This window comes from Puma concolor, chromosome C1 (genome assembly GCF_028749965.1).
Source record: "Puma concolor isolate L17-30 chromosome C1, mPumCon1.1.hap2, whole genome shotgun sequence".
NCBI lineage: Eukaryota > Metazoa > Chordata > Mammalia > Carnivora > Felidae > Puma > Puma concolor.
The window spans coordinates 19,199,807-19,225,557 of record NC_141674.1 but is presented as its reverse complement, the minus strand read 5'-3'; the positions used below and the strand labels follow the sequence as shown (position 1 = coordinate 19,225,557).

At 50.2% G+C, this 25,751-nt stretch overlaps 1 protein-coding gene and 1 long non-coding RNA gene across 3 annotated transcripts in view; one reads left to right on the top strand and one right to left on the bottom strand.

The window, feature by feature from the left end:
- Window positions 1-25,751, bottom strand: part of MAN1C1 (mannosidase alpha class 1C member 1) — a 141,340-nt gene that overhangs the window by 74,171 nt on the left and 41,418 nt on the right. For both annotated transcript variants that reach the window (XM_086716084.1, XM_025934927.2), the window contains exon 2: window positions 11,959-12,055. In XM_086716084.1, coding sequence (XP_086572210.1) covers window positions 11,959-12,055 — 97 coding nt within the window. The remainder of the gene's footprint in view (window positions 1-11,958; window positions 12,056-25,751) is intronic.
- Window positions 3,939-10,666, top strand: LOC147577849 (uncharacterized). Its single transcript, XR_015254547.1, has 3 exons — window positions 3,939-4,470; window positions 4,729-5,159; window positions 6,729-10,666. It is a non-coding gene; the product is annotated as an uncharacterized LOC147577849 (long non-coding RNA).

Genomic DNA, 25,751 nt, shown 5'->3' with positions numbered 1-25,751 from the left:
TTGGGTGCCCGGCTGGGTGCTGGATGCCAGGACTAGGTCTCCCCCCTCCAAAGGTGCTTCTCCCACCCACCCCCCCAACCACACCCTTCTCTGTATTAGCACCAATACTCTCCCCAGCATGACCTCCCAGGCTTGGCCTGTGCTGTTCCCCGACCTGTAACAGAGATTTCATTGAGGTCTGTCAAAATCTACCCGCTAAGCAACCCTGGCACCCAAATATCTGCCCCCTCCCATACGACGCCTCTCAGATGCACCCTCTTGTTGAAATATGGGGAACTTTATGCTTCTGTCAGATGAGCTCATGGTATCTTGTTCACTTTGTGCCCTCCCTGCTCCATCCCTAGCTCTGAGCCTGGCACACAGTAGGCACTCAATATGAAGTTGTGGAATTGAATTAAAACTTAAATAACTGGAACTCTCCATGTCCCCCCAGTGCGATCAGTTACTTGTTGCAAAACAACATCCAGATGCATTTCTGGGCAACTGCTATTTCAGGAACAGTGTTATTTGGGGAGCTCAGAGCCCTGCTGGCTGGACAAGAAGCAGGCAGAGGGCCTCCGCCACCGAGGCTCCCTTCCTCCCCTTCCTAATCATTTGCTTGGCCATCGGCAGGATTAGACAACGGCAATTATCCCCACACGGTCTATTCCCAGAATTCAAAGTTATTGGGGGAGAAAATGCAATTGTGCTTTTATCCAGCCATTAAAAAACAAAACAAAACAAGAGCAGTGGATTTCAAACCGCTTTTCAGATTTGATGAGAAGAAAAACAAACTTGAGTATTAGCCCTAAATTGTGCTGACAACACACTTCCGGGTCTCTTTGTCCTCCCCCGTGCTCTCTTCAGAAGTTCTCAGCAACTCCTATCGATCCCTGCCTGGTTCTCATGCCTGGGGAAGGCAGCCCACAGTGGAGCAGGGAACGGATGGATCCGCCTGCCTGAGAGGCGCGGAGGGGTGGGGGAAGGGAAGTCCTGGCTCCCACTGCCCAGAGAAGTGGCTGGTCCCGGGGCCTCACTCGGGACCAGCGTCCCGTGCCGCACCTCCGCCCCCACCGCTGAACTCACCGCCCACCCGGCCACACCAGGCTTTCATCAGCCAGGGTGAAACCACCCCAAAGTAGCCCAGTCACCTACTATTTTAGGACCTGGAAGCAACAGGAGAGTCCATATGCCAGACGCCCACACTGTATGATGGAGAAATGAGCTCACGGAGAGAATGGGCCTTGTCTGGGTCACAGGGCAGATTGGTGCTTAGAAGCCAGGTCTCCTGGTTCCTGAGGTTCAGGATAGGGAGAAAACACTGGGGGCTACATTCGTGGGACCCCACTTATATTCAGCGCTGCTCGAGTATGGTCTCTTACCACACCCCCACCTGCTCCAGCCACACTGAACATCTTTTAGACCTCAAGGGTCATGGTCTCACTCAATCTCCCCTCCAGGCTGTTGCACTTGTCCTTCTGTGCCCATGACCCCCTCTCTTATGCTTCCTTGTTCATGCTTCAGGTCTCAGTGTAGAGGCCATCTCCTCCAGGAAGGCTTTTTGAAGCCCATCCCTCCAAGAATGAGTCAAAGAGCCCTTGGTGTACTCACACTACCTTAACTGAAACTATAAATTCGTGTATTTGTCTCCCCACCAGCCTGCGAGGTGTACATGGGTATCTATCACTCTTGCCTCCCGCTACTTCTCCATGTCTAGAAGAGTTTCTGGCACATTCCAGGCACTGAACAATCATTGATGAAGACATGGTCTCATGGGATCCCAGTGACAATCCTGTGAGAAGGTGTCAACCTCCCCATTCCACAGGAGAGAAAACTGAGGCTCAAAAACAAACGTGCCCCCTGCCCAGTGAGTTGGCCGAGGCAGGATTTGGAGAATCCAAGTCTTCTGACCCAACATCAACATTTTCTTTATTAAGACCCTTCCCCTTCCCACATGGTAACTGAACGGAAGAAGGTCCAGGTCATGCCATTTTGGACCTGTGTGTCACAGCTGGGATGGGCTGGGGAGTAAAGAGGTCACCCCATGGCACTGAGAGACAGCGTGGGCAGGGAGTAATGAAGGAAGACTTTGCTGACCGTTTGCACTTGAGGCAGCCAGCCTGAGAGCCCCAGTTCCTCCCTAGGTTAAGGCAGGAAGAACAGGGACTCTTCTAGACCAGGGCTGAAGACACAATACAGGGCAGCTACGCTCCAGGGAGCACATAACTGGCAAGCTTGGGCTTTCAACAAGGGAGGGGGCGTCTTGATTAAGAGGGAAGTATGGTTCAGTAGGAGGCCACCATTAAGCACACTGACAAGCATACGTGGCTGGTGGGACTACTGATTAGTTTATCTACTTTGCAAAACTGGCAGCATCCAACTAAAGTTCAACATCCGAACACGGCATGACCCAGCGATTCGAACCCTGGGCAGATCCCAACATAAGTGGCTGCTTGTTTCCACCAAAAAGCACGTACAGAAGTGTTTGTAACCCTCAACGGGAACGTAAAATGGTACGGCCACCGTGGCAAACAGTCTGGCAGCTCCTCAGAAGTTTACACAGAGTTACCATATGATCCAGCAACTCCACTCCTACACGAACACCCAAGAGAAATGAAAACCCACATCCACCCAAAAACTTGGATGTGAATGTTCATAGCAGTAGGATTCGTAATAGACAAATGAATTAAAAAGTAGGCACAATCCAATGTCCATCCACTGCTAAAAAGACAAACAAAATGTGGTATACTCACACAACGGGATATTATTTGGCAACAAGGGAAGGGAAGTATATGCTACAGGGTAGATGAACCTCAAAAAATTAGGTCCACTGAAAGAAGCCATTCACAAGAGACCAGGTATTATATGACCCCTTTTATATGACACGTTCAGCATTGGCAACTCTATGTAGGGACAGAAAGTAGATTAATGGCTGCCTGGGGCTGGCAGGGGAGGGAGGGTTGGGGAGACTGCTGAGGGGTATGGGGTTTACTTGTAATTGCCACAAACTGGAAACAAAAATGTCTAACAACAGTAGAATGGGTGGATAAACTTGAAAAGGAATGAACTACTGTTTATGATGTAATTATGAGTAAAGAGCAGCAAACAGACAACACTAATCTAAGATGACAGACAGAAGTCAGAATAGTGGTGACCCGTGGGGGCTACTGACTGGGTGGGGCCTGTGGGTAAGGGAAATGCTACCTCGACCTGCAGGGTAGTTATAGGATGTACCTGTACGTAAAATTCATTGGGATGTGCGCTTAAGATGTGCACTTAAGATGTGTGCATTTTACTGCATGTAAGCTATAAGTTACATCTCCATTGTAAAAAAAATTTTTTTTTCAACGTTTATTTATTTTTGGGACAGAGAGAGACAGAGCATGAACGGGGGAGGGGCAGAGAGAGAGGGAGACACAGAATCGGAAACAGGCTCCAGGCTCTGAGCCATCAGCCCAGAGCCTGACGCGGGGCTCGAACTCACGGACCGCGAGATCGTGACCTGGCTGAAGTCAGACGCTTAACCGACTGCGCCACCCAGGCGCCCCTCCATTTTTAAAAACTAATTAAAAAAATGAGAGAGAGAGAGAGAGAGAGAGAGAGAGGCCCAAGTGAATAGACCAGGGCACAAGTCCTGGCTATCAGGGCTTTGTGAGCATTTCTGTCCCTCCCTCCGGGTGCCTCCTTCCCCATCCTCCAGACATCAGACCAGATGGTTTCAAAGGATCCAGCTGGCACCAGCAGTCTGAGATTCTGCGAATTCACATACCTATTTGTCCCTGAGTTTGTTGGGAAATTTGGCAAATGCCAAACTCGAATCAATGTGGTGCGGAGAAAAGGGGGCTGGTTGTCTGCCGTGGGCTCAGCCTCGTTTCCAAGGAAGGCAAGGTCTTTGGAAAGTGGGTGGGAACACCCCGCCTCCAGGAGGGAATGTCGCTTTCAATATGAATCATCTTAGGCATCCAACAGCTTGCTCTGGGAATAGATACCCTGACTCACTTCTCCCTGACAGGAACAAGTCTTGCTACTAAAATTTCAGATGTCAAGAGAACCAGCACAGCCCAAATAGCCTCTCAGAGGTTGGGGAGGGGGGGGGGGGAGAAAGAAAGAAAAAGAAAGAAAGAAATCAGCCTAGTAACCAACGAGGAATCACAGAGGGGATGGGCATCTTTGTACAGAAGACCGGACGAGGCCCAGAGGAAGCCGCCGGCTCACATGGCAGCTGGCGCCAGGGCTGGGACGGGGACCCAAGGCTCCTGACCTCGGGTTTTCTTTGTACAACAACCTGCTACTATATTTTTTAGAGAAATAAATTATGCTCCGTGCTGGTGGGAAGCCTTTTAAACAAAAAGAAAAAAGGAAACGGCCAAGATGCATCTTAATTAGAAAGCGCTTGGGAAAAAAAAATCTTCGCGGGAGGCGGGTACACAGCACCGTGCCACGAACGGTCAGCAGCATCAGAGTGTGAGAACCCAGCAGGCTAATTTAGAGGTGAGCGCGTTGCTCTGGTAATTATCCGGTGTGACCCGAGGGGCTTTCTGGTCTTCAGGAGGTGGCCGGGAAATCATGGAGGTGTCACTCAAGGCCACAGGGAGGCCCCCATGAGGCCGTAGCATCCGACCAGCAACGGCCAGTTCTGCCCGTCCTTAACGTGCGGGGTTAATATTTCCATCCCATCACCCTCCTTGTGCTAAAAGCCCATCTGCCAGTGACCAGCATTTCTAATCCATTTCCTCTGCACTTTGACAGCCTCCAGCGTCCGGATGGAGCGGCCACGGCTCCCCAAACACATGACTGCCCGGAAGGTTTGCTCGCTGCCCTTACGCCTGACCCGTTCCATCCAAGCAATTGCAACATCGCCACTTCCAAGGAAGATGACAGCTCTTTCTCAAAACAAACTCAAAGGCTGGGTCAGGAATGTGCACCACAGCCTGCTAAAAATCAGTGACAACATGGCCTGACGCTGATTTTCCCAAGAACTATGGGATCCTTGGTGTTTTGGTTTTGTTTTTCAGACAAAAGAAACCGTCCACAAAGTAGATAGGGTGTTTTCAGCCAGAGAAGTCAACGTGCTCTGTTACCCAATAGCAGGGGAGGAGGGAAAGGGCCCCGGGAAGGGGACGCGTGCACGCCAGGCAGGGTACTGGGGCAACCTAGGCCTGCCCCCCTCGCCGTCACAGGTGAGTAAACTGAGGTTCAGAGAATTCCATGACTTGCCCAGTTTCATTTGCTTGGTAAACGCTAATGAGGACGTGAACTCAGGCGTACCTCCAAAGTCAAAAGGCTGCCTCCCAGAAACAAGCTCAGAGATCTGCGGGAACAACATGGAGTTCTGTGGAAAACTGCAGAAGCAGGTGGCTTTCGCAAACTGTCTCTCTGGCAAAGTGTGCAGTTCCCTAGGTAGCCATACTGGTAGAGTAACTCTCACCCCCACAAAGAGATCCAGTAAGACTGGGGTGCGTGTGTGTGTGGTGGGGGGGGGAGACCGTGAGCATTCTGCAGGAGGCACTACTGAGTCACACGCCAGAAAGCAATTGTAAAAATGACATCTTGGGACCTGGATTTATTCCCTCTTCAACATCATATTTGCTCCATTTACAAGGCAAAGATGATTTTTCTCTCTGCCAAGGCCAAACATTCCCAGCCTGTGATCTGAAAATCATGCTGTGTTCATTTTGCCTCTTAACTCACCCAAGGCCATAAATCATCCCTCGAAATGGGGATTTGGTTGGCAGTTCTATCGGGGATTCACAGGGCAGAGGAGGAATCCAATTTGGGGCTCTCACGGTCATCCTGAGCCGGCTGGGAGCAGGGCAGCATTGCTTTTGGCCACACAAGTGCCTCCATGCTCCACGGAGAAGACGCCCGCGAGGCAGATCTCCTGACCAAGCAGGGCCGTTGCTCTCCTGGGTTAGTTTGCGGATTCCAAGTGCACTTTGTGACAAAGGAGGAGGTCAAGGCAACTGGAGAGAGTGAGAGGAACAGAGAGCACAGCAGGATCCAGCCCTTCCCCAGCCAAACCCAGGACGAGGGGCTAGGGGAAAACAGGGCAGGCGGAGACTGAGGTGGGCGATTCATTCATTCCAAAATATTGATTAAGAGCCTAGTGCCTGTGATGTGCCAGGCACTGTTTCTTTCCTTGGAATAGAATTATTTTCACAATCATCTTTTAACAAATAGAATAACAGTGGAGGCAGCTTACAGTTAATGAGTGTACTCGGCAGGTGTTTCACACACATCGGCTTTATCTGATCTTTACAGCTGCTGAGTGAAGTAGGTATTATCCTCATTGTACAGATGGAGAAACCGAGGTGCAGAGAGATTAAGAAACCTGGGGCACCTGGGTGGCTCAGTTGGTTAAGTGTCTGACTTCAGCTCAGGTCATGATCTCACAGTTTGTGAATTCGAGCCCCACACTGGGCTGGCTGCTGTCAGCACAGAGCCCCCTTCAGATCCTCTGTCCTCTTCTCTCTCTGCCCCTCCCCTGCTCACTCGTTATCTCTCTCAAAAATAAACAAACATTTAAAAAGAAAGAAAGAAAGAAACTTGCCCATGGTCACATGACTAGTAAGTGGCAGAGCCAGGATTCGAACTCAGGCAGGTGAGGTTCTCAAATCCATACCTCTGTTAGCTCATTATGCTGATGGCCAGTGGAGTGTTTTGCAATCATGTGTTTTCAGGTTATTGGGCAGGGATAAAATATCTTCCTATGCTGGGAGAACAGAGGAAAATCTGAGTCTTTTTTCCAGGCCCTGAATCCTCAGCTGATGTCCACTAGAAACTGATGCCTGGAGATGGGCTGCAGCAGACTCTGGCCATGAAGTACATGTCTTCTCCAGCTTCCATGAGGACAGTGGAGTAGAAGATACAGCACCACCAGCCCCGAAACCATCCTTCTGCCCTGTTTCCTTCTCTGTGGCCACCGTAAGTGGTCACTGGGGGACAGGGCAGCACGGTGGTTTATGGGTTGGTTTTTGGAGTTTGACAGCCTTGTCATGAAGTCTCTGCTTGACAACTGTGTGACTAAGCAAGTCCTAAAACTCACCTAGTCTCAGTTTCCTTATGTGTGAAATAGGGATAAAATGGGTAGTTTATTCCTTCCAAGGGCTATGAGGAAGACATAAGAGAATGCATGTGCAGGGAACCCCCAAATCATACACTCCCTGACAGTGTCCTCCTGCTAAAGCTCCACAAACTCCTAGCTCCTGGTGGTGATCTGGCCATGACCGTAGGCCTGCATTTTGACAATCCGGCCTTGGTCAATTTAGCTAATCTCAGAGTGGGTGGTGCAAAGAGCCCTGGGCTGGGACTCGTGCCGAGAGTCTGAGCCTCCGTCCTGCAATTAATAGGCTGTGTCACCCCGAAAGTCCCTTCCCCTCTCTGAGCCTGGCTTCCCCCACACTCAGATGAAGAAGGAGGACCTGCCTTCAAAGAGTCCCACTGGTGGCACCCTCCCAAGACTCTGTGCTCGTGCTGATTTTCCCTCCTGCCAAGGCAAGATGAAGTTGTCATGGCCCACTCGGACTTCTTGGGAGGATTAGTGCTCGTTAAGTGCTTCAAGGCTGGCAGCTGGCACCGATGCAAGGTGTCACTTACTACCTGCCCGGAAATTCTTATCCTGGCAGGAGGCTGATTTATTCCATGGCCTTGAACCTTAACCTTCCCCTGCCTCTTCCCTGTTAAAAATTCCTCTGTCAGCTGCTTCAATGAAGGAGCGAACGGGATGCTGTCCACCAGTGGGCTGCCCACCCATGATCTCTGCCATGGGTACTCAAGGGCTGGGAAAACAGGGCAGGCTTGGAAAGCCCTGGAGCCCTCAGGTGGTCCCCTGAGCCCAGGGGTCTTGGGCATGCTCCAGTCAAAACAGGAGGGGCACATACTGTTCTAAGGGACTCACATCATCCTCACATCAGCTGACTTGAAGAACGCCAGGCATGAATATGAGCGCTTCTGTGTCTCAGCTCCTTTAGCTCTCAAACCAATCCTGTGAGTAGCTAGTACTGTTGTCCCAACTTATAGCTGGGACACTGAGGCCCAGAAAGGTTAAACTTGCCCACGATCACACAGCTAATCAGTGTGGAGCAGCATGCAAATGCAAGCCGTGTGGCCCCTGAGTCCCATGCTCCTCAGCTAGCTCATTTGATGTCCTCCAACTCCTAGCAGCAGCCCTTTGCATAGGTAAGGAAGCTGGGCCTCTGTGCACCGAGCCTCTGAGAGTTACCAGCGATAAGAGCACTGCCATCGAGTGCCTGCTCTGGGTCTGGCTCGGGGCTAGGCCTTTGTCTCCAGTCTGTCACCACAGCCCCAGGAGACAGGGGCCTCTGCCCCACTCCACAGTCTGAGGCCACACAGCTACCAAGTGGCAACACAGAGGCCCTGCTCAGCTAGGCTTAGATCCAAAGTCCACGCTCTTTCCACCACCTGGCTGGACACTAACAGGGACGTTCCGGTGACATCTCAGAGGACGGGGAAAGAAACGGATACCTGCCGTGGCCTGGGCCACAAGGCAAGGAGCAGGCTGTGTCCTTACCCACAGCCCCGGGGTCTTGGGAACAATTTCGGACAGGGCCTGCTGAGCCGGATGTTAGTAAAAAGGAAGCCACTTTGATACTGAATTGCTTAGGACACGAACACTGGCTTGAGAGACAACTCGCTCAGTGGTCTCGCTCTCAGAGTGAGAACAGATTCAGGGAGGGGTGCACGGGCAGCTGAGAGGTGAACCAACGTGGTGAAATGCGGAGGAGGGCCGCACAGGACACCACGCTCGGCATCTGATGTTCTCCCTGCAGAGCCAGGCGCCAGTGTGAACCCATCACTCCTCCCCGCATGCAGCCCTCTTGGCCTTGCAGGCCAGGAAGAGGGGACTGCAAGAGCCAGCATCCAAACGACTCGGCCGGGGGGGACAGGGTGGGCACTGCTCCCACCCGACCTTCTCGGCGGGGCTCAGTTTACGGCGAAGTCATGGAAGATGGCAGCGGCCAGAGCCCAGCAACGAGGCCACCCAGCGGCCCACGTGAGTCCAGAAAAAGAAGTGGCAGGGTGACAAGCAGCCGAATTCAGGCCAGTTCACCTCCTTCTGTCTTCGGGAACAGTCTGGCTTCAAAGCCCCTCATGGATCCAGTCCAAACCAGAACCTCTTCCTCCTCTGCATTCCCATAAGCCTCTGTCTCATAAGACACACATGCGGTCGCCACGGTCATAGCTACTACCCATTTGGCAGGTTCTCCGTGTCAGGTAGGCCCTGGGCTGGGGCTCTGAGGTCTTCTTTAGCTCCGCTGTGCAGAAAAACTCAGGATCGTAGAGAGATGACTTGCCTAAGCTCACACAACCAGGAGCTGGTAAATAAACACTCGTTGAGCGAAAGAGTAAACTGAGACCAGCTCTCCCTGCCCAGTACCCGGGCCCCTGCCCACCCTCCTCTCCCAGGAGCGAGCCGCCCACTGCCACTTCTCTGCTGGCGGCAGAAGAAAGACGCTGCGTCACTGCCAGGACTGTTGCAAACACTGGACGATGCGGCACCGGGGGTCCTGCTAAGGCTGTTCTGGGAGACAGATGCCCGGGGGACCTCAGGACCTCCCATGGCCTCACCTGGGCAACCGCTGACTGCATTTGTTATGCTGTAAATCGTAAATCACTCGTACACGCTTGGCCCTCTGCGTGGTCATACGTGCTCACACAGAAGTCCAGTGTGAAGGACGGACGAGCGGGGGCCCAGAGAGGCGAAGTGACTTGGACCTGGCCACACAGCGCAGGGCAGAGTGAGGACCTGTACCCAGGTCCAAGTTTCTTTCCACCATTCTAGCTGCCCACTCTCCATCAGGTCTGGTGACTGAAGAGGGGCTGAAGAGTTGAGATGCAAATGGCAGCCTTGAGGAATGTTTACACAAGGGGAGGTGGCTTAGCCCGATCCTCCCTGGAGTGCTCTGCGTGGTGCTCCCTCTGTTCCCATGGATGGTCTGAGCAACAGCTATGCCCCTGCTGCGCAGTTTCAGAAATCAGCCTCCCCCGACTTCCACCAATTCCCCGAAAATTCGCACACTGCCTCCGTGGTTCCAGCCCCGATGTACACCAGGAGCCAAAGGTCCAACAACTCTGAGGAGACTCACGCCAGCCGCCTTTCCCCCGGGCTGATGGTGGGGAAGGTCTGTTCTAAGGCAGGGAGGACAACCAGGCTCCTCAACAGAAATCTGCACATTTCATATTTGAGGTTAAGGAAACATCTGTCTTCCTCTCCTCTGACTCAAGAGTCCTCCGTAGCAATCTATGCTAAGACAACATTTTATGCACAAAGATGGTAACTGCTGAATTGTTTTTAATAGCAAAAAAATGGAAACGGCTTCTGTCCAACGTTAGCAGGATAGTTAAATGAACTACGGCACATCCATGCATTAATTGCAACCATTAAAAACATTCTTTATGAAAAAAATTTGAATAAGTTAGGGAAATACCTATGAATGTAACATTAAGCCAAAACAGAGAGAGATGGAGAGAGAAAGAGGACATGGAATTGCATACAGAGAGGGAAAAAAAGTACAGAGAAGACTGGAAGGAAGTGAACCAAGATATCAACACAGGCTGCATCCGGGTGGCAGAACAAGTTGTTTGTTTTCTGTTTTACACCTTTTGATACTTTTTCTTTTCTCCTACATTCCTGTGATAATCAGAAAAATAAAAGCAGCTACCCAAATTCTTTCTTTCTCTCTCTCTTCCTTTTCCACCCCCCCGCCCCCGAGACACACACACGCGCGCGCGCACCCTGAGTGAATTATCTGAACGTCCAGAAAGGATGTGATGCTGACTGGTTACAGGGAGGAAAGCAGGTCCTGTGTCTCTTTTCCCACAACACAAATGCTTCTAATAAGACCATCCACACAGGGGCCATTCCTTTAAATTTGTCTTCAAGGTTTTCCTGGGAGGGGAGCCTGGGTGGCTCAGTTGGTTAAGTGGCCGACTCCTGATATCGGCTCTGGTCGTGATCTTGCAGTTGTGAGATCAAGCCCTGAGTCAGGCTCCACACTGAGCATGCAGCATGCCTGGGATTCTCTCTCTCTCTCTCGCTCCCTCTGCCCCTCTCGCCTGCCCTCTCTCTCTCTCTCTCAAAATAAATAAACATTAAAAAGGTTTTCCTGGGACCTTTCAACTGACTTGGTTCTTTGGGTCTGGACCTCAGGAGCCTGTGTCTCTAAGGAGTAAGGAACACAGCAGGTGAATTTTTGTCTCCAGCCCCAGACAGCTCCCGTCTCTCAAGGAAGAAGCAAGCCGGGAGGCTTTTCTTGTGAAAGGCCTACAGAGAGGAGAGCTGGCGACTTGGAAGGGTGTTGAATTTGGAACGTGAGGTCATGCCCACAATAAGGCACTCTGCAGTCTCTCCAGCTGAGAGAGGCTTTCGAGTTAGGAGAACCGTGGCTGGAGAGGGAAGAGACATGGGCAAGTGAGGCTGCAGGTCACACACGAGCTGGTGACATGAGGTAGCACCCATGCCGCTCCCTGCCGGGCTACAGTTCTGTCCGTCCACCAAGTCAGCGTGCGAGATGCACCTGTAGGACCCTGGAGGCAGTGCCCACGCCCACGTCATCAGAAACCTCTACTCTTTCTCTACGAAATCACCCGAGATCATTTTACAGCTACGCCTGGAGGAGTGGATTTAAAGCCCCTCCGCATCTGTGTCCTTCAGAGCTCCAAACCTACTCCTTGGAAGCAGGTCTCCATTCCTCACTGTCCCCGGCCACACGTCCGAGTGTGTTCGCTCGAAAACACACATTAAGTACATACAAAGACGAGCGTGAAGTGAGACGGAAGCGTGTGGGCTTCCCCCAAATCTAGAAAGCTCAGAAGCCTGAACAGCCCAGAAGGAAGTCAGCCTTGGGATCCCCCAGGTCTGGGGAAATCGGAACACAACTCAGGGGGTGAAAAGTCAAAACCGCACCCCACTCGGTCCGCAGCGGGGGGGGGCAGTGGGTCTGCCGGACACCAACTCACCGAACATGCTGCCCTCGTAGCCGTCTTTCGTGAGTGGCCGGAGCTCGTTTTTCCCCATCGCATAACGCTTGTAGCTCTGCCAGGCGAACTGCATCATCTACAAGAAAAAGCAGGAAACGGAACCTGAGCACGGCCGTTCCCAACAACCTGTACCGGCCACCTGGCTTTGCCCTCTGCAATAGGATCCGAAACCACATTGAAAAAATAACCTTCCAGGGGCGCCTGAGTGGCTCAGTCGGTTACGCGTCCGACGTCGGCTCAGGTCATGATCCTGCGGTTAGTGAGTTCGAGCCTCACATCGGGCTCTGTGCTGACAGCTGGGAGTCTGGAACCTGCTTCACATTCTGTGTGTGTGTGTCTCTCTCTCTCTCTGCCCCTCTCCACAGCTGCCTGAAAGGTCGTTCTCCTCAGACGACCCCATGAGTCCAGAGTCTACCCACAGATTCCTTAGAGAAGACACAGAAAGCACCAAATATATTCTAGCCACCCTCCAGTGCCAAAGAGAAAAGCTACCTCTTCCATGAAGCCTTCCTGTTTTGCTCTGGCCTAAACTGATCCTCTGAAAGGAAGGAAATAACTCGCTGAGTGGTGCCAGGTGTAATCTAATAAAGCAATCCCCTGGTGAGGCATTGTCGACTCCATTCTGTAGATAAGGACACAGGGCAAAGACATGAGGTCACTTGTCCAAGGTTACCCAGGGTCAATGAGAGTGCTGGGAATGGAACCGGTGCCCTGCGGCCCCAAAGCCGTAGACCTGTCCCCCAAAGTCCTTGTTTTGTCCCCTAAAGTCACCACATGAGTCTCTCTGAACTTTTCCAACACCTGTTGACGTAGCCTGGCCATCCCAGGCTCCCTAGCACCCCAGCTAGTCACTGTCAGTTTTTGTTTCCCTGGCTCTGAACCATAAGCTCTTTGAAGCCAGAAACTATGCTTGCCTCAGTTTCTCCCACAGCACCCAGCACAGGGCTCGGTACATGTAGGCAGCAATGAGTATTTATTGGCTTTGGCACCCAGGCTGTGCAGTTCTTACCACATCAAGGCAACTACGTTGGCCCGTAGCAACATCACGCAACCACCTTGGTCCTCCAGCCGCACTTAGCACCGGAGGCTGGAGGAAGCCAGGCTAACAATATACCCTCAGCCCTGCTCCCCCGTCCCCCAGGGCCCCCCTTATTTGCCTCAAGGATGCTGTCTTTTTGCCTCTGCATGGTGGGCTGCCTGGGTGACAGCGGAGCAGAGGAGGGAGCAGGGGCAGGTGGCAGAGGCACAGCTGAGGGACGGGTGGGCGAGGAGGCAGCTGGTGTGGTGGAAAGAACTCAGGCTTCAGGGCCAGAGCGGCCTGGGTTCTCATCTCACCTCTGCTTTGACTTTGGCAAGTCACGGAGCCTCAGTGGACATCTCTTTGAAATGGGAACAGCAAGGGCTACTTTGCTGAAAGGTTTAATCCCCAATCCTGAAAGGTTTGCATGAAAGAAAGTAGCTGGAAATGCCTGGTTTCCGACCTGCACGTGATTGACAAGCCTCCTCAGCCTCTAAAATTCCCATCCGGTCCCCCAAGCCTCAGCCACCACCCTCCTTCCAGTCACCCTTAGCTCTCAAACTCTGTGTGCATTAGAATCACCTGGAAAGCTTGCTGAATCTGACTATCAGCTCCATCCTTGAGTTTCTGATTCAGCAGGTCTGGGGGGGGTGGGGCCAAGAATTTGCCTTTCTACTGAGTTCCCGCGTGATGCTGCTGGTCCATGGGCCACCCCTGAAAACGACAGATCTGGTGATGTGTTTCTTTCTATTTCCAACCTCACCTCCAGACGCTGTCCGGCACCCTTCTACTTTTCTCCCCCTATCTCCCAGCCTACCTTCCTGTCTCAGCTCCCTCTCTCTGGACGTCTCTACCTTCATCCTCCATGTTCTGCCACTCCAGGTACCAAGGCTTAGAAGCAGTCCCTTCCAGACACATCTGGACCAAAACTTCTGCTGTGTTTGCCACTGTGGCCCAAACACACAGACCAGGAGGGCAGACGTGACAAGCCTAGGTGCCGCATTCCCTGTGAAATGGCAGAATAATCTAGCAGCACCTCTCCATTTCGTAGACGTTCAAGCCGAGGCTCCGAGATGGAAGTGATCAGGGAAGCACAGCCAGCAGGGCTGGAATCCAGCTCTTTCGACTCCCACACCGGCCAAGCCCATCCCCATGCCTGGCCTGATATGTGGCTTCCCATGTGACATACATGAAAATGTCATGGTAACGCATGCCAAGCACTTGGCACAGGCTTTGAGTCCTAGTTCTATTCCTCTGTTATTTTCTACTTATCCTGAATTGGCAATAACAGAAACTAATTGCCGGGTATGAGTGCTTAAGGGAGACTGGCCTCCTCCCTCAGTCTCTCTTATCTGGAGGCCCCCTCAGTTTAGCCATTGTGAGGGGGGGAGGGGAGGGTGGAAGAGCGGCAGGAGGCTGGTAAAACATAAATGACAGCAGGGAAGCAGCAGCAGAGGTCTGGAGGGGGAGGACCGCACCCTCCCCTCCAATCCCCCCTGCTTAAGAGAAAGAGAGAGAAGTGGGTATACCAGGGTAATTAGGAGAATCGTAGGTATCTACGTGTTCTCAGAGGAGCTGCCACTGTGGAGACGTTTGGAACGGGGCCCGCGTTCTCAGTCATCCGCATCAGTGGAGGGGAACGGAGGCACAAATAATCCCTGTGCCACTTGGGACTAGATTCAGGAAGCAACCAGAGTGGCTCTCGGTCTCTCTCTCTCTCTCACATACACACACACACACACACACACACACACACACACACACACACACACACAAGACGTCTCCCATCTCGGGTCACAAGTGGCTCAACCTGGGCACTGGATGAGCAGGGGACGGGAAAAGACCCCCAGCCAGGTAGTCCTTACTTCTCTTCCTCAAGCCCCGCAAGCAAGCACCGACCAGGTGTCCTGTCCTGTGCTCAGCTGCAGTTTGGGCCACAGCCACAGTGGGGATGCTCCCCTGGCCTCACCCTCTACTTCCTGCCAACTGCTTATCTTCCTTCAGATCCCAGTGGAAATAGTGTGCAGGGCAATTTGCAGGGCAGGAGGCCTAAGTCAGACCTGCCCCCACCCCCACTCCTTCCCCTGCATTCCTGATGTCACGCCCTGCAGCAGCCCGCAGTCAAGTTTTATACTTGGATTATGGTGTAAGTCCCCTAAACGCCTATTCATTGCCACATGCCTGGCAACTCATCCACGGACTGGCACGTAATAGGTGGCTCACTAAATATTTGCTGAATGACTGTAAGAACAAGAAAATGGCTGTAGAGTTTAACACATGGTTGGCAGACTGGCAGACCACACACATCATGGGCAAGGCAGGTAATGGGTCAGAGGGGCAGGGCTTCTGCACAACAGAGGCACTCAGAAGAGGGCGAGTGTGTGTGTCTCAAGTGGATCCCCAAGTGTGCTGACGGACACACAGACTGTGAGGGGCACAAGCTGAGGATGACCCACAGAAAGGCTAATCTCACTCTGCAGCTGGTGATACATGCCTTGGGTGACCCTCAGATTGGGCTTGAGAGGTAGATAGTCCCTGGCTTCATGTTAGGCAATTCTAAGACCTCAAAGGTCATCAAGTCTCCCTCTTGCCTCATGCAAGTTCTTTAATAAAAGATTATGCCATGTCTCTTTGAACACCCCCAGTGACGGGGTGCTCACCACCTTACCAGGCAGCCCATCTGACTGTAGTTTCACAAAGTTCTTCCTTAATCAGTCCAAATCTGTTTTCCCTATGGGCCATGGGGAAGACAGTTCATACTGCTTTCATAGCAGAGACCTTCCGACAGGTAGGTCAACTCACCAGTCACCTCAGGCTGTCTGTTGGCCAACTGAGTGCCCAGCTCCTTCAACAGCACCCCTCACGGCACAGCCCTGAGTCCCCTGAAACGGCAGACCCACACGTCGTAACGTTTTTCCAAGATGCCCCGAGACTTCGTTGCCCATTCGTTATGGCTGGCTATACTTTTGTTAATGAGCCGAAAACCAAAGTGCAGACTCTCCCTACTCTCATCTGGACCAGATCCTGTGGGCGGGGACTTGCCACTTGTCCCTAATAATTTCATCTTGTAGGACTCTGCCTACCATTCTGTGCTGTCAGGATCTTTCTGGAACCAGATCTTATAATTCAATGTGCATGTGTCTGTCTGCTTTGGGTAATCTGCAAACTTGATAGGACTGCCATCTGTGTCTCCCCCTGAGTTTTGGACAGAAACATTAAACAGGGGGGCTGAGAACGGCGTCGGGGAACAGCAGCAGGGGCCTTTCTCCTGGATGTAGCATTTTTGAGTGTCATCTGTCAGCAAGTGAGGAGCCCACCAATCACTACAAGCCCCGTGTCTCCATTTTTGGACATGGAGATATTTGAAGGACAGGGCTGAAACACAAAACAGTCCCCTAGCATAGCTTGTACAGAAAAAACAAATTGCTGCTTTTTTTTTTTAAAGGAAAATCAGGGGTTAGACTGGCACGATTTGTTCTTAGAGAACCCATTTTGGCTCCTCCGAATCAGCATTTTTTGTTCTAAATGCTTGCAAATCACTAACTTAAAAACCTATTACTGTCTCTTAGGAGGCTATAATCAAAAAGACGGACAACAGCGAGTGTTGGCCACAACGGGGAGAAATTGGAACCCTCGTGCATTGCTGATGGGAATGAAAATGGTGTAGTCACATTGGAGAGAAGTTTGGTGTTGGAGAGAATTTTGGTTAAATAGTCCCAGCAACTGCACTTTTAGGTGTGGACCTGTGTAGAAAAGAGCCAACAGCTGGCCCCAGGCTTCTATCCCTGGAAAGGCCTGCCTGCAAGGTTGGTCCTTGGCTGGCATGTGGGAACGTGGATTTCGCGAATGTTCCCACCATCCTAAGTAGTGAGGGTAGTTTCCTGACCTTATGCTGAACACCCGCTTTCCTTCAGGGAGTCTAGAGTTTTGGTACATGCTAAAATGGTACCTATGTGGGGCACCTGGGTGGCTCAGTCGGTTGTGTCTGACTTCGGCTCAGGTCATGATCTCACGGTTCACGGGTTCAAGCCCCCCATCGGGCTCCATGCTGACAGTTCAGAGCCTGGAGCCTGCTTCGGATTCTGTGTCTCCCTCTCGTCCTGCCCCTTCCTAACTTGCACTCTGTCTCTCTCTCTCTCTCTCTCTCTCTCTCAAATATGAACAAACATTAAAAAAAATCAAAAATAAAATAAGATAAGATAAGATAAAATAAAATAGTACCTATGTGACCATACCCCAGTAAAAACCTCAGGCACTGAGTCTCTAATGAGCTTCCCTGATAAATAACACCTCATGCGTGTTGTCACAATTCCGTGCTAGAAGAACTCAGCATCTCCTGCGTGATTCCACCGGGACAGGACTCTTGGAAGCGGTGCCTGGTTTCCTCTGGGCTTCCCTGCATGCACTTTCTCCCTCTGCTGATTTCTCTCTGCGTCCTGTCGCTACAGTAAAAATCTCAGCCGGGAGTAGGGCTAAGTGCTGAAGCTTGTGAGCCCTCCTGGTGAATCACTGAACCTAGGGGTCCCCTGACACGTCCCCTGGAAAATAAAAAAAACACGAGTCTGCACAAAAGCTTGTATACAAATGTGCACAGCAGCGCTATTTTTAATAGCGCAAAGATGAAAACAACCCAAATGTCCACTGACTGATGAATGAATCAACAAAATGTAGAATACATATGGAATGGAGTAGTACTTAGCCACAAACAGAAAGGAAGTACAATATACACCAGAGCAGGGAGGGACCTTGAAAACACTGTGCTAAGGGAAAGCCAGACACAAAAGGCCACGGAATGTAGGCTTCCATGTCTATGAAATGTCCAGAACAGGCCAATCCATGCAGACGGGAAGTAGATTAGTGGTCACCAGGGGCTGGGGAAAGGAAGACATGGAGAATGACGACTAGTGGGTATGACGCCTTTTTGGGGTGATGAAAATGTTCTATAGTTGGTGGATGAGGACTGTACAGCTATGTGAATTACTAAAAACCACTGAATTTTATACTTTCAAAACAGGTGATTTTTATGGTATGCGAATTATATCTCAATATTTATATTTTTTATTTTATTTTATTAAAAAATTTTTTTAATGTTTATTTATCTTTGAGAGATAGAGAGAGAGACAGACTACGAGTGGGGGACAGGCAGAGACAGAGAGGGACACAGAATCCGAAGCAGGCCCCAGGCTCTGAGATGTCAGCACAGAGTCTGATGCAGGGCTCGAACTCGCGAACCGTGAGGCCATGACCTGAGCTGAATTCAGACGCTTAACCGACTGAGCCACCCAGGTGCCCCAAGTTATTTATATTTTTAAAAACTATTAGTAGGGACAATTAGATGTCATACACCACGTGATATGACACACTGAGGATACACCACCATCATTTCAGTGGCATTCCTGCCCAAAACACAAACCGAAATCTGGGGACAATGTACAACATAAATGATCTTCACTCTTCAAAGACATTAAGGTCATGAAAGAAAAGGAAAGACGGAGGGACTGTTATAGACTCAAGGAGACCAGAGAGACATGACCTAAATGCTGTATGTGAACTTGAATGTAATCCCAGAGCAGCGATTATTATTATTTCTATAAAGACAACTTTCAACAGAACTGACAAAATCTGAATGGGGTGTAAGAATCAGGTGGCAGTATCATATCAGTGTCAAATTTCTCCCTTCCTTTCTTTCTTTCCTTCTTTCTTTCTTTTCCTCTTTTCCTTCCTTCCTTTCAATTTATTTTGAGAGAGTGCGAGCAGTAGAGGGGCAGAGAGAGAATCCCATGCTGTCGGCACGGGGTTCAGTCTCACAAACCATGAGATCATGACCTGAGCCAAAATCAAGAGTCAGATGCTTAGCCAACTGAGCCACCCAGGCACCCCTCAATTTCCTATTTTAACAGTTTTACTGTGGTTATGTAGAAAAGTGGCATGAAGGTTTTGGAAATACACAATGCAGTATTTAAGGGTTAGGGGCATTATGCTTGCGACTTACTCTCAAATGGTTCAGAAAACTGTTATGTGTGTGTAGCAAGAGAAAAGAGAAAACAGGGTAATATTTGAGGAATCTGAGTGAAGGGTAAATGTGATATCTTTTTTATATTTTTGCAACTTTTCTACAAGTCTGAGATTATTTAAAAAAAAAAAAAAAAACATTTGGGGGGGGCACCTGACTGGCTCAGTGGGTAGAGCATACACTGCTTATTCTCAGGGTTGTGAGTTTGAGCCCCATATTGGGCATAGAGCCTACTTAAAAAAGGGGGGCTAGAGAGGTGCCTGGGTGGCTCAGTCAGTTAAGCGTCCAACTTCAGCTCAGGTTATGATCTCACAGTTCGTGAGTTTGAGCTCCGCGTCGGGCTCTGTGCTGACAGCTCAGAGCCTGGAGCCTGTTTCTGATTCTGTGTCTCCCTCTCTCTCTCTCACCCTCCCCCATTCATGCTCTGTCTCTCTCTGTCTCAAAAATAAATAAATGTTTAAAAAAAAATTAAAAAAAAAAAAGAACCGGGCGGTTAACCAACTGAGCCACCCAGGTGCCCGCTGTTTACCTCCACTTTTATAAACTATGACAGAACGCGCCCGTTGCCAGACTCTCTGCAAGGCCTGTCCTGCCAGCTCTAGTCAAAAGTAGGAGCAAATGAGGAACTAGCAGTTTGGGCTTTTCCTTTTATAATGATGTTACTATGTTCAAATGAGATGCCCATCCGTACTCTGTTCTTCCCATTCCAAAAATAAATAGTCCCCTTTTGTGGTTCTGAGCATTTTCCAGAAGTCTCAGCTCGGTCCAGGCTTCAGCCCCCATTCTCGTTCTCCACATCCAGGTCGCTCCCCACACTTGAGCTCAGCTCTGGTCCCCCTACCTCCCTCTTCTGTACACATTCTTTATGATACTTTTAAAGAATAAAGTTGCTAACCTTATCTATCCTTCCTTCCATCCATCCATCCATCCGTCCATCCATCTCTTAATGTATCCAACATGTACATGCTCACTGTAGAAAAGCAAAAGAAAACCACCACCCACTATTTGAATACTATAACCACCATTCCCACTTGGGTACTTTTCTTTCCTCTCTTTTCCATTCACCTTTGCTTCTTCCAGGGATGATGACAGAAACAAGGTCCATTTTATTACAACGGCTTTGCAAACATCATTTTCGATAGCTATACAATAGGCTAGCAAGTCGGTTCAGCATCATTTACTCAGCCCTCCTCCCATATAATCAGATGTGTCAGGGACTTTTACTTTGCGGCAATTGTAAATAATGCCCTAACGAACATCTCTGTGCACATTCCTTTTTCTGCACTTCGAGTGAGCTCCTTAGGCCAGAGGCTCTAAGAAATTGCTGGGGGGAAAAAATCAGAATTTATTAATATGTATGTTCCCTTTTAAAGAGCAAATGCAGACGGCTTGTTGTGCCCATTGATGTGCAAAACCTGGTGACAGAAAAATATATGACAAGTTTGTGACAATTCAGTAATGTAGTTCACTTGGGGACATAAAACTTACAGTCATTTATATTTGTGTAGCTCTTTGCACATTTCATCCCATTTGATCTGGGTAGTTCAGAGGCTTGACAGGATAGGTGTTCATATAATCATGCAAGAGCTCGATAAAGGATGAGATATAAAGTATTAAACAGATAATAAAAATTGTTTCTAAGTGTGCGTAGCGATACACAGAAAGGCTAATTATAGAATATTCAGTGAAAAAGCAGGGCATCAAATTATATAATGTGAAATTTACTGGACCATGTATAAGTATTTTAAGGGGGGGGAAAAAAGGAAGGAAATACACCAAAGTGCCGACAGTGCTTATGTCTGATAGTGAGAAGTTCACTGGTTGTTAGTTTTTTTCTTCTTATTGAACTATTCTTTCTGGATTTTCTATAACGAATATCCAGGAATGTTTGTAACGTACAAGCTAAAGGTTGTTAGGATGAAAAACATAAGGAAGAAACGATATGCTGCTACTCCCAAGTCTAGAGGGAGTGCTTGGGTAGGCGGGTAGCCATAGGGTGGATAGGATGGCACTGGGCTTGACAGAAGAGAAGACCTTTATAGCTGGGCGTCAGAGAGAAGGCCAACCAGCAAGAGAAACAACAGAAGCACAGAGCCTGCATCTCAAAGACAAACAGAATCTGAGTGCCAGAGACACAGTCTATTCCCAAAGCCACATTTTACAAGAACCACGTGAGGCTCAGACTAGGGAAGTGACTCGCCGTGGACAGGACACACACCTAACTGCACCGGGATGGTGCGATCTCCAAGAACGTGGGCCAGGACGGTAGCGCAGCTGACTAGGGCAGGGGCAGCCTGAGCCACAGCAAGAGGGATTTGGGATGGACTCGAGAATGTGACATTAAGAATCAAGAGACATGAGAACTAAATGCCAAGAGAAAGTATACCTCTGCCCCCACTGGGTTCCAGAAATACTCAACAGGCAGTCATCGTTTGCGTGTGCATCCATGCACGTCCGTGCTGGAGACAGAAGGCAGCTCTCGATGAGCTCGAGAAGCCCCTCCCTCCCAGCAGTCTGTGATTTATAGATTCCAAAGAACACCTAACAATAGACCACAAAGCCTTCCTTTGGCCAAGTCCTGCAAAGGCAGAAAACAAAGCTCCAATGAGAGAGAGACACAGGCAGAGCAATGGGGGCTGAATCCTAAGACATCCCTTCAGTTCTCTGTCAAACAAAAGACGTTCTTGTCCACCTGAACGAATTGCAATGACATGAAATCTTAAAATGAAAACTATTTCATAGTCTGATGCAGACGTTATTATTTTGTTTAAGACGTTCTTTCTACCTGTCTCCGAGCTCTAGAATTCTCTCCTGAGAAAAGCGACCAGCATCCACCATGTCACCCGACACAGATGCTCGGTCTGGCTCAGGAGCCCCAGAACAATGGAACCAAGAGAGAAAGGATGCGTTCGAGGAAGGGAGGACATCGGAATGACTGGCAGCCTGCCGCTAGAGTGGAAAACTAAGAGGAAGGTTGTGTTGCAAAGTTCCTTGGGGCAACTGGGGAGGAAGGAGTGGTCAATGAAACGGTGAGACATTCCCCTTTTTAAAGAAAACCCGCACACAGACAGCATCAGGCCTGGCAGTGACCCAGAACCACAGTTGCAACGTCTCAAAGCTGCCAAGAAGGGAACTGGATTTTCCCAGTCATTAAAGACAAGTGCGCACACCATGACTCACAGCCTTATTGGCGTCTCCCAGCAGTGACTCCTGGCCCCATCTGCAGGGGCTGAGCCGGGAGAAGATTTGGTCTCTAATGATCCTGGGATCTAATGACCATACAGTTAAAGAGATTGGAATGTTGGGTTGATTTTTTTTTTTTCCCTTCCCTTTCAGTACGGTCCAGGGAAACAGCCGACAGCTTGGTACTGAGAAACCATCCATATTAGATTCCTCAGTGTAACCCCATCTATCAGTGCCCCACAGTGTGATCTGATTGGTGGCTGTTGAAGAGACACCCGTGGCTACATGTAACCCCTGGTCTAGTTCAGAAGCTGGATACAGGTGGGATTGGGTTGTGCTGAGGGGTGAAGGGGTGGGATGCGGAATAGAAGGGGGAAGTGCTGCCTCCAACCTTTTTTTTCACTTTGGGGTTCGCTTGAGAGGGTGAAAGGCAAATGTAGGAAATGAAAAGGTCCTATCACTCCCTACCTATCTGAGGTCCAGACAGCTCTCCCACATCGTGCCCGTGGGGATTCAGATTTGACAGTGTAAGAAATCTTACTTCATCTATAGCTGTTCTAAGGCGCCATGGTTGAGAATGTGAGCCCTGGCGGCAGACAGACCCTGCCGCTCAGGTGCGGTCCAGGGACCAGAAGCTGGGCATACCCAGGGAACAGGTTAGGAATGCAGCATCCCGGGCCCCACCCCAGACCTGCTGAATCAAACCCAGCATTTTAACAAGATCCCCAGGTGATCCAAATGCACACTGAAGTTTGAGAAGCTGCTATAGGGCTCTGCCATGAACTGGCTGTGTGGCCTGGAGTGAGTGACTTAACCTCTCTGAGTCTCAGTTTTCTCATCGGTAAAATAAGGACAGGAATATTTAATCCTTATAATAACCCTGAAAGTAAATAACATATGTAAACTGCGCGGCACAGTAGCTGGCACATAACACGTGCTCAATAAAGAACAGCCCCAGGATCACAGCTGCCCTGTTAATTTACCCATGAAGCATCCTTCCATTCTTTTCTCTCTGCCCCAAGACTCTGATCCGGGGTGCTCCCACCTCTCCGTGGGACTCATGTGGCAGCTTCCTAACTGGCCTTCAGGAGTCCTCTCCCACCTCCTACACTGCTCTCCACACTGTAGCCAGGGTGATTATTCAAAATGCAAATACACTACTATCTACCCCACCCTCAAAACATACTAAAACACTTCCATCAGGAATAAAGATCGAACTCAATATTGCCCATCAAGCCCTGTAGAGTCCCATCCACTCACGTCTCCAGCCTCGGCTTATCTTCCCTATCCCTGCCCTAGCCATATCAGCTTTCCTTTTCAGTTCCTTGAAGAACCACGCCTCTTCCTGACACAGGGCCTTTGCATCTGATAGCACCTTTCCTTGGACCACTCCCCTCTCTTCTTTATGTCTGACAAATTCCACTCATCTCTCAGACCTCAGTCCTATAGAAGCCTAGCCGCCTGGATCAGGTCGAATTCCCCTATTGGAGAAGATCATCAAAGTCAGAATTTTGTATTAATTGTGTGATTAATTAGTATCTATTTCCCCCCACCATTGATCACTATTGCTCCCCAGCCCCTAGCAGAGTGCTCAACACACAGAGGCCTTCCCTGAATACATGCTGAAATCAACATCTAAGGATGGTGACAACACGGGGAATCCCCCCGGGTGGCGCATGTCATGAGGACCACGGAGTAAGGGCAATGCCGGAACTGCCCAGTGGCTTTGACTCAGCAAGGATTTACCAAAGGCCCAACAAGAAAAGCTCCAACTGGGAGGCCACAAGGGATAGCAAGAATGAGTGAGACTCTTTCCTATGGATACCTTTATGATCTTGACACAGAGTCTGCAGCCGGACAAAAGGAACTGAGGGAGAAGATCACAAGGAGATCTAAGCTCTACCAGGGCATCGAGAATGGTTCCCCACCTGCAAAGTGAAGGGTCCCCCCCACTCCTCTACTTTATCACAGACTGGGTGTGGGGGGAAGGACAGGGAGATGGGGTGTGAACAAAGATAAATGACAGCGGGGAAGACCTCAGCTCATCTGTGAGTGAAATTCCAGGGGGAAACTGTTCAACAAGGCCCTCTGAATGATTTTAGTGCAAATGCACCTATGTGCAGGTAGCTCTACCCTTTCCAAAGTGCTTTCCCTTTCTCATTAGAGCCTGACGGTCACCTGTGAGTGTGGCAGGATGGGTGTCATCACCCTCATTTTACAGAAAAAGAAACTGCACTTCGACATACATACGTTTATGGAACATGACCATGTACCAAGCATGATAAGGGCTTCTGTATGTATTAGCATGTACAGTTTTCACCACGGCTCTGAAAGGCACTTTCAAGGAAGAAGCAAGGCACAGGAGCTAAGAGCCTGGCTTTGGATCCCAGCCCTCCCCACCTGTGTGTCCTTAGACAAGGTACTTAACCTCTCTGTGCCTCTATTATCCATCTGTCTAAAAATAATGATACTGTTAGGCTTCTCCAGGGGTTTCCACAAGTCACCAGTGATTTACATGTATATTAATGCATTCGATCTTCACGTTAACCTTGTTACTATATTATCACTCCCATTCTCACATAAGGAAACTGAGGCACATGCCCAAGTGTCACAGCAAGTCAGCGGCAGAACCAGGATTCTAACCCAGGCAGTCTACGCTCCTGGCTGTAGAGGCCCCATCGCCTCTCACAGAATGGAGCAACCGCGTGACGGCCTCCAGCGGGTGCCGCCCAGTGGATGAATTACCACACGAGGCACTCAGCGCACGGCCAGGCACACAGAAAATTCGTGGTGAGCACCAGCGCTCGTGGCTGCCCTTCTTGGGTTCCACGTGCATCACTTTCCTACATCAGGAAACAGGACCGCCGTCCTCCTGAAACCGTGGAGTCTCCTCCACACGGCACATCCACCCTCCAGCAAGGCTGTCACTCCTCCCCTCCCAGGCCACTGCCTCTGAACCTCAGCCAGTCTCCCCGCCTCCTCTCTTGCCCCACTTCACCCCCATCCTTTCTCCAACTGCCAGAGGGTTACAAATGTTAACCGTTAAATGCCATTCTTCTATGTTAAGTGCCTCCAAGAGACTCCCAAGACTCCATTCCCGAAGGGCCTGCTCTGGGGAGTCCCCAAGCCCCTTCTCACTCTCTGGGGGTCCACGCCAGGGACCTCTGGACAACACATCAAGTGCATACAGCCCCCTTCCTGTATGGGGGAGGCAGGTAATGGCCCCCAGGGGTGCCTATGTCTTAATCCCCAGAACCTGCGAGTACGTAGGGTAACATCGAATCAAGGTTTCAGATGAAATTAAGGTTGCTAATCAGCCGACCTTGACATGGGGGAGATCATCCTAGATTATCCAGGTGGCCCAATGTACTCACAAGGGTCCTGAGAAGTAAAGGAGGGAGGCAGGAGGGTCAGTGTCCAGGTGGCGAAATGTGAAAAAGACTCCACTGGCCTTTGCTGGCTTTGAAGATGGGGGAGGTGCCATGAGCTATGGAAGGCAGGCACCTTGAGAAGCTGGAAAAGGCAAGGGAATGGATTCTCCCCCACAGCCTCCATAAA